The sequence below is a fragment of the Chrysochloris asiatica genome, unplaced genomic scaffold (assembly GCF_000296735.1).
Source record: "Chrysochloris asiatica unplaced genomic scaffold, ChrAsi1.0 scaffold00001, whole genome shotgun sequence".
NCBI classification, from domain to species: Eukaryota; Metazoa; Chordata; class Mammalia; order Afrosoricida; family Chrysochloridae; genus Chrysochloris; species Chrysochloris asiatica.
The window spans coordinates 38,281,406-38,290,956 of NW_006408519.1; the positions used below are offsets into that span (position 1 = coordinate 38,281,406).

The 9,551-nt window shown below is 45.1% G+C and overlaps 1 protein-coding gene across 1 annotated transcript in view; it reads right to left on the reverse strand.

Moving 5' to 3' along the window:
* ASAP1 (ArfGAP with SH3 domain, ankyrin repeat and PH domain 1) overlaps window positions 1-9,551 on the reverse strand; it is a 306,393-nt gene that overhangs the window by 52,566 nt on the left and 244,276 nt on the right. Inside the window, exon 12 of the mRNA XM_006830709.1 lies at window positions 1,540-1,627. Within this exon, the coding sequence (XP_006830772.1) occupies window positions 1,540-1,627 (88 nt within the window). The remainder of the gene's footprint in view (window positions 1-1,539; window positions 1,628-9,551) is intronic.

Genomic DNA, 9,551 nt, shown 5'->3' on the forward strand with positions numbered 1-9,551 from the left:
ACCAGGGCTTCCCACTGGGTTAGCCCGGCTCAGTTACAGCCAATGTGTGAGTGATGTCAGAATGACTTTGAATTTTTAAAATGGGGGTGAACTGGATCAGGAAAGATTACTGGTAGAAAGTCCATCTCTCTTAGAAAGCAATGGCAGCGTGTGCAGACCAATCAAGTCTCTTGGAGGCTGAGCTGACGACAGCGGTGCTAGCCCCGAGATGGCCTCCAACTCTGCTGCTGTGAACGTGTCACCGTCCACAGTCCTGATTACAACCCAGGGACACGCGTCCACCTGTAATTTATCACCCAAATCTTAATAAGCTGGGCCTGTTTCAATCTCACTTTGTGGGCCGTGACTGAACCGGTTTAAGCTTTGTCAGTAAGTGACAACTGTCCTTTGGAACCTGTAGATTCAAGAATTGAAGGGCTCTTGTCTTTCTGAAGTCGCATTATAATTCCAACTGTTCCTACTGCTTTCTCATCAGGGATGCCCTTGGTCATAGAACCCAGTGGAATCTGAATTAAGATCTATGCTGAGAATATATCTCAGGAGTCTGGTGACAGATTCCATCACTCAGGTCGGGTCTCTGACTGGGCTTCCATTCCCCAAATTTGCACCAGGATTCAGGGGGTGGGAGAGAATGTTTGTACACACAGAGCTTGCACTTCAGTTGCTGTGCTGCCCTGAGATAGAAGTGAGCAAGCTGGCGGGTAATGCTGCAGGGAGTCATTCTGTTGGCATGGCTACTCACTCCCTGGTACGGTGCTGTAGGGTAAGCACTGAGCTGCTAACCACAAATCTATCCTCAGAAACCTTCACAGGGTCGCTATGAGTCAGAACCGACTCGACAGCACTAACAACAGGGTGGGTCAATCAATGCACCCATGGGAGCCAGCCCTGAGGAGGAAACCACCCCTCCATCCCACGTGTGGGGAGAATACAGGTTACAGGCCGGCCATCACTATGCTCTCTCCTCACAACGGAAAGCAATCCGGAGCCTGGAGACAGCCAGTGACAGAACACAGTGTCATCGGTTCGTGATGTCTGAAGGCAGATCTGCCTGGAGATGGGGACATGATTTTCCTTGTGAGAGCTTGATGTTGCAGGGCTGTAACTGTGCCAAATGAGGTGTGCAGACAGAGTGGCACACCTGTATTCCCAGGTTGAGGTTTGTACTTTTTAACTACAGGTGCGCATTAGAAACATCTGGGGTATCAAACAGACCAAAACAAAAACAAATCCAAGTCTAAGCCTCACACCAAAGACGGTGAGCAGGCAGATCTCGGAGAGAAGTGGGAATGACCTTAGAGAATGCTCTCCAAAGGGCCATGATGCCATGGTCAAGTTCAGTGTACACACCCTATGTGATCGCTGGTCAAGTTTGACTCTGCTAGGCTCCCCACCCAGATGGGCTCAGGGTTGATGAGGAAACCTGAGGGGTGACGTGAAGTGTTCAAGAAGCCACACTGAGGAGCCTGCTTGGAAAGGCTGTGGTTCCAACACCCAGAGAATGGAAATAGGCAACGCTTTGCCGTTAAAAGGACTCACGTGATATCAGGTCAAAAGACTTCTTGTCTTCAGCATTGGGTTTCACCTGGCAGGTGAGAAGGTTCAGCTTAGCTGGCTGCCTGTTAGACTAGAAAAAAACAGAGAGCGCCATTACAAATAGCACTTCCCTCTGATCTGGCCTACAATGTCACAGGCCTGCCTCACAGTTACTGCTCACAGATAAGGCAATACGCGAGGAAGGAGAGACATCAGGTTTGTTCCAACTTTACTATGAGCACACCAGATCTGTAAGCTTCTGTCTTCAAACAGGAGGGAGCTTCAAACAGTTCAGGGATACATACAGTCTATGATTTCTGAATTCCATTTTTCCGTGAACTTTGTACCATCTGGTAAACTTGGCTAAGTTTGATGTACCCCACAGGAATTCTGAGTGTCATTAAAGAAGGGGGATAACATAGGTGCTCTACACAATGCCTTTTATTTTAATGTCCTAAATGTCTGTAACTGTGCTGATGAGTCAGAACAGAACAAGGAATGATCCACCTGGCTTTCAGTGGCAAGTGGGCATAGCCCATGGAAACACATCCTTCTGGAACCTATGAATACCTGAGCACAAATGGATGGCATTTTCCAAACTGCATCTCACTGCAAAATTCAGTTGGATCCTTCACAATGATCTGACTCATTAATTATCACAGACCCAGAGTCCTAGGTATCAACTTTGGTTGCAATGTGAAATTTAGATTACTTCTCTCAAAAGTACAAAGACAATTACCACTTTGGTGAGGCACTGCTTAATGAGCCCAATATTTGGAGGGAGGATAAACAGAATAAGGATTTTCTATCATTATCAGCAAACCAGGAGACCCTGCTGTATCCTGACGGTCACTCTAACTTAGGTGCTTCCATACAATTGTTCTCTTTTTGGCTCTCCTGTCTGCACCTGCCTGCGGTCACTATGCTGGCCAGGCTAATGCCACAACAGCTGCTTCCTGCAAGAGCTGGCAATGGAGGGGGACTATGGGAGCGTGCGCTGGGCACCAAGAGCCTGCTGCAATGGGCCTGGGGCCGCCTCTACTAAGTCAGGATTCTGAGAATCACTTTGGCAGGAGCAGTCCTGCCAGAGGAACTTAAGTTTTTAGGAAAAATCGAGGGGCAGGGTAGAGAGGGTCCTACCTGTCAACCAAACAAATCCCAACAACAGAGAAGCCATGCCATCAAGACCATTTTAATGATATGCTGCACCTTCACTGTCAAGAGCAGGTGATTTCCACTGACTTCCTGGGCTCGCAGGGCAGTTTTTGAGATCTCCTCCCACCACAATTTCAATGAGATGGGTCACAAAACACAATGGTCTTACACTATTCCAAAGAGAAGTGGCTGGGTAAGGGAGGCTGGGGCCCCACAGGCTTCTGTGTGCATTGCACACGAGTTAGAGAGCGACCCAGAAGTCAGATTCTTGCACACAGAGTTCTGCTGAAGAGGCACAGTGCTTAAGAACGAATCTGTGCCACAGAGAACTGATGACCAAATCCACAATGGGGCAGCTGGAATTTGGGTTTCTAAAGGCACCAGATGTTACAACACGCAGCTGCATTCACATGTAAAAGGCACCTCAGGCCTTCATCTTTCCGGATGCTGCTAAAACTGCCTTATTTTCCATCTGACTGCCACAACATCTGATGGCCAGAGAGAAGTAGCAATCCTAGCTGATGGGGAAAGTCTCCTTAGAAAATGGTGTTCCAATTTGGAGTCCATATTTACAGAAGAATGTAGGAAAGCTTCGAGCCATCAAATGATGATTAAAGGGGTGGGCAATGGGACTCTGAAGATGAGGTAAAGACATTATTTAGTCCAGAGGAAAGGCAGCTGGGGAGTGATTTAGAAAACAGGGTCAAGTCCATGAAAGGCTGTGAGAAGGCAAGGCCAGGCGGCTGCTTTCTATTTGCACCAACGAAGAAGAAACACCCTCATACTGCAATGGTAGCTGGGGCATATCTAGGAAGAGCTTCTCAAGCTTAAGTTGACTATACTCTAGGAGAAGTTTCAAGTTTCTTAAAACTTAGAGAAAACTATGTCTTGAAAGACTTAAGAATTTCTTAGATACCACACAGACTTGACTGTGGCAGAGGGGTAAATAGATTTCTTACTTTCCCTAACTCTACAGTTCTCTATTTCTCCTGACCCCTACTACTGACAAATGCACCCAAGCAAGGAATATATCATCTTAAAAATGAAACAAAAACCACTCCAGCTCAGCTGTAACTGAATTCAGAAAAGTTCAACGGCAGTATTAATTTCTCATTTCAAAGCACTGTTTGCGAGTGTCTGGAAGCTTCTGACAGGCTTTTAGAACAGGCTAAGTCTTTTTGTGACTAATTCACAACTCCAATGATGATGACACAGAATATTTATCCCCTGAGAAGGTTGTCATGTCTATGGGACTTGTATGCCACATCAATTCTGGGCTTCATTTGGCACAGGTATACCTTCTTACAATAGTGTTCTTCTCCCAAAATGAGCTGACAGTGAGCCGCTGACCAAGCACCCACCATCCCAAATCTGACTTTGAGGAGCAAAGTGCACACACATTTTGACTGTCTAAGCAGTGAATACAGTCAGTTCTGAGTGGAGTCTAGGAACACCAGTAATGGTGTGTCCAACCTGAGACCAAGGACCAGGGCAGAAGGCAGGACCCATTGTAGTAGTAACAGTAATTCCACCGGTTTGTATAACTTTCCCACAATTCAAAGCGTGCCTTTTCAACAGAAAAGTTAGTATGAATTCGGAAGTATACTAATTAAAGGTACAATCTGTCCTGGGGTTTCAACTGAAATCAAAGTAAAACTAAATGACGTGTCCTGGGCCACATCAGCGCGGAACGGTGTAAGAAATCCTTTTATTTGTGTAAGTACAGAAAAGAGAAAAAAAGACAGTTGGCGGGGGGCAGAAGACCTAGGAATCGTCTATTTATTGAATCCTTCATTTGATCCCCATCACTCTCAGAATAAAACCCTCGGTACTGTGGTCTCCCAGTACCCCTGCATTTTCCTCTGCCTTCACTCCCAGCCATTCTGGTGGTGCTCCCTCTGCTGATGGGGTGACGGGTGGGAGGGGAAACATTACTGACCTCATATCTGCCTGCACACTCATCCCCAATCTCTACACAGGTCGGTACCTGCTCCAAAAGGCTGTTTCCTGTCTTGACGACCCTCCCAGGGACTTGCATCCCTTTCTACTCTCTGTACCATCTTCTTCACACTTACTACTATTACTTTGATTTTTTTCTTTCTTCCCACTCAGGACACATGCTCTTCTGTTTTCTCATGAGAATGTGCCTGGTACAGCAGCCGCTCAGTATTTCTCCAGTGCACCAATGCCTCCCAGGAGCCCTGCACACCCCACCTCATGCGCGACCCCCAAGGGAAGTTGTCTCAGTTTCCTATAAGACATAGAGATGGAGGTACATTCCTAAGGCTTCCCAGTGGGGATGTGCCAGAACCTGGAACTGAACCCAGGTTTGTGTGGACTGAGCCCCGACTTCTGTCCGTCTGCTCCCACCCGGCAGGCCTGTCCTCCGTACACAGAACATCATCCGAAAGTGGAAACCAGCAAAGCTCCAAAGGTTCATTTGTATTCCCCTCTCTTCTTAGGCTGCAGCTTGTTTGATGCTCCCTCAACTACTTGCTTTCAAAACGAATGACAAGAGAAATTTCAGAAGCCAGCTGAAATAGCTTCTCGTTTATTCATTCACTGACAGAACTAAAAGGCTGCCACCACGTTCCAGGCACATGTGGGCTGTGCCACCCAGTGAGTACCTGTGGGCAGAAAGCCAACTGAGTACTAGAAAGTGCCCGGTGCAGGGGCGCTGGGGCCTGAGTTTGAGTATGTGCACGGAGGACCCAGACACAACTCCTCAGAGGTAGCCTCAACCCTCCGGTGATGTCTTGGGGAGCAGAACCAGATGGATAGGCAGAGTGGGGAGGAGTAGGCCTAAAGGTCTGGGGACTCAGGGGACAGGTAGTGGGAGATGATGTAGACCAGAGAGGCAGAGAGCCGTCACGATCTAGTCCAGGGTGCACCTGCAATGTGCTGAAGGAGGTTAATGTAAAGGGAAGAGTCCGGGGGAGAGACGAAGAGAGCCTGGCAGAGGCCATGAGAAAGGACCCCCAAGATGTGAGTGGCCCAGCCGCATCTGAGCAGACATGGTGTGGTGCCCAGCCGTGTCTGAGTAGACGCTGTGGGGGGAGGAAGTACACAGATCCCTGAAGACTGTGGGTGCAGCAGCATCTCTTTGAAAATGGTTAAGACCTTTTCCACCAAACCAGCTAGGATACTTGGCAAACTGACCATTTTAAGGCTCCATGCTTTTCAACACACACTTGCAAGATTTTACTTTTCAGTAAAAACAATGGTTCTTTTCATTAAGTTAATGCATACTCACTGAAGAAAAACTAGTGTTCAACACATGTGCAAAGAACCCCAACAGTATATGTGGATTTGCCCTTTCCTATCCCAAGAAGCCTGGTGTGGCATTGTAGGATAAGCACTGCACCACAAAGTCAGTTTGAACCACAAGGTTCGCCTTTCAAATTCACCAGCCATTCCTAGGAAACGCTACCCAGGGTTGCTATAAGTCGAAATTGACTTGATGGCACACTTAACAACCCCAAGGAAATCTCTGTGGATTTTTAACAAGGTCTGTGTGATACCTGTTTTTCAAAAAACATGGGGGTTCCAGGTGTATAAATTGCTTTCTTTCCATTAACGTACACAAATGCAATAGGTTTACTTACACATACACACACAGTAAAAATCCTGTCACTGAGATTACTCCAAATCATAACGCTCCTTATTTAGAACAGAGAAGAATTGCTGCTTAGTTTCCAAGATTGTGACAGCCTCATCTTTCTCCCAAGAAGCATCTGTTGAGTTTGAACCACTGACCTTGAAGTTAGCAGCCCAATACTTAGCCCACAGAGCCTCAAGGCTCCTTATATAGACCAAAGGCCAATCTGTTTAAGTTTCTGATTTCTGATAACACGTCTGCTAGGGAGGCTTGAGGCATGCTGGGTAAACAGGAGTGATGAAGTTTGCTGCCTCTCTGACATGCTCTGCCGTTTGGCTGCGAGAGGCATCAGTGATGTGCATAGAAATGAGTCAGTTCTGATGAGTGCCACTGCGTTGCCGGAAAGGAAACAAACACCACACGTTGGTCCTCAGACAGCTTCCGCTGCACCACAGTGAAGTGTTTTCGCTGGAAGTGCAATGTTGTCAGCACAGGCATATGTCTGTTGGCAGACAACATCTGTTGCTGGGATTAGTGTCCAGAAATGAAATGATTTCCCTCATCGTCCTGGTGAATTGTTCTGCTTCCCATACAAGGAGTAAGCCTCATCAATTATGTGAGAAATCACTTGGCTTTGTCAGGCTGAGGCTGCTGTGTGGAAGGAGGTAAAGCTAACCGAATTCACTCTTCACTTCAAAGCTAGCGTCTGAAACAGAGCAGTTCAGACCATGATGGTCATATTAAAGATTTTGTTCCGTATGTATTAGACACCTGCTATGACCTGGAGGGACAGGTGTATTTGAGACAACCAATAACCACAAATGAAGTCAGGTTCATGCTCATCACCACCACAGAGAGATCTGCTCTCCATCATTTTAGTGCCTTTTAAAATGTCTGGAAGGTATTTGGGGCAAGCTTAACAGTTTAATATTGTTGGCGCTAATTTATTCAATGAATATGAACTGGACATCTAAACTTCTAGGTTCTTTTAAACGCTAATATGTCACTCTTGCAATAACCCTATGAACTTGGTACTGCTATTGTACACATTTTACAGATGAGGAAATAGAGGGCCAAGATGGTGAAGTGCATTGGCCAATGTTTTCCAGAAAGTATGTAAGGCAAAGCTGAGATCTCAAGAAAGCACTTCCCAGAGCTCCTCCATGTATCAGGCTGCTGCCCATCCCTGGAAAATGTGCAGGCAGAGAAATCGCTTTATAACTGTCTTCCCTTTTCTTGTTTTTAGTCTTTGAGTGACTAGTTTCCTGGCTTCCCCTCCTAAATGATGTAATATCCCTATGAGGAAACTCTTTCTCGATATGTTCCATGTTCCAAAGTGACTTCTCTGGTTGCAACTCCACCATCCCTTCCATGAGTCCGAGCCAGCACAGGAGACAAGTAGAAGGTGTAAAAATTCCATTCTCTCTCAGGTCTATTTTCTACATACTTTTTGATGCCCCCTCATAATTCATTCTAAAGTGTTGATGACTATGAATTCCCTAGTTGTTGCTGTTAAGAGCTGTCGAGTTGCTTCTGATGTTTAGAGATCCTGCATAGGGTTTCTGAAGAGCAGCTGATGGTTTGAACAGGCAACCTTGTGATTCCTAGTCCAGAATTGCCTTAACCCTCCCATTTTAACCATGGAATTGATTCTTGTTGGTCGAATGTGTACGTTTATGTGGTTGTTGGAAAGTGCTGTTGAGCTGGTTCTGATTCATAGCAACTCTGTATAGGGTTTTCAAGGAGAAGCTGGTGGGTATGAACCACCGACCTTGTGGTTAGTGGCCCAATGTTTATCCTATAGTGCCACAACAGGACTCTGCGTGTAACTATAGGAAAGACATATTTAAAAATGGAGATTTCTAGGAAACTATCTTTGATTTCAGTAGGAACCTTGTTACTCTACTTTTGAGATTATGTGCCATTCTAGACTCAACGTTCAATGATGCTATGAGAACAGAGAAAACGGAATGCTAGAAGATAAGCCTACAATTTGGGCCAGTCTGTAGACTTGGGACCCTAGCCAGAGTTCACACCCTAGAACCATTCTGAGGATAATTCTTCAAAATGCGTTAATTTGATGATTAAATACCTTCACCTAACATTCTGCTGTTGCAAGCCACTGACCTAAAGGTAATTACTTAACCTTCCTGTGCCTTGGTTTTCTCTTCTGTCTAATGGGTTAATAAGAGTGGTACTTTTAGGATTGTGAAGATTAAGAGTAAACATACACAGAACACTTAGGACAGTGCCTGGCACAAGGAAATGCTAAGTATTTGTCAAATGATGATTTCATCATGTTAACAGACTGTCATTTATTTATGAGGATAATGTAAATTGGTTATATTTGCTTCAGCCACTCACTGCCCCTTTTGCTGATAAAAGTAGATAAAAGTAATAAAGGAAATTTCTGAAAAAGAAATTAAACAAAAAACGATACTCCATAGCCCAGGTTTAACTACCAAGATATGCATTTCATAGAACTACACGAACTCACCAGCTGCTCCTGGAAACCATATATGGGGCCGCTATACGTCGGAACTGACTTGACAGCACTTAACAACCACAACACACTAAGACAGGATTTCTGTGTGTGAACTCAGGAGCTCAGGTTTTGTGTTCATTAAGTAACAATGCATGAAGGGGGTCAGAAAAAACTGTGTTAACATGCACATAAAAATGTGGTAATCTTGGGATTCAAAAAGTGAAGGAGAAGATTTTTCATCAGGATTCAAACACAGTAAAAATGCCTGAAGAATGTCCTAACTGGAGAACAGACTGTAAGAAGTAACCAGCTAGATCTTTACATCTGTATTTTAGAGGACTAGAACTTGGGGAGCCCTCTAATTAGTGTCAATATCTCCAATTGTGTGTTTGTGATGCAGCAGAAACTGACAGAGACATGTAACCTCAGTGGCCTTTTTGGTTTTGGAAAAGCAACATTTGAGACACTGAAACTTGCTCTCCAACATAGAGATGCTAGCTAAAGTAAATGGAAGGAATGAGGAGGTCCAAGAGCTGAACAGAAAACTTCAAAGATCAGCTCGAGAAGATAAAGCCAAATATTACAACAAAATGTGCAAAGATCTGGAATCAGAAAACCAAAAAGGAAGAACACGTTCAGCATTTCTCAAGCTGCGGGAACTAAAGAAAAAATTCAAGCCTCTATTTCGTTATTGAAAGATTCTCTGGGCAAATCATTGAATGATGCAGAAAGCATCAAGAAAAGATGGAAGGAATACAAAGAGTCACTGTACCAAAA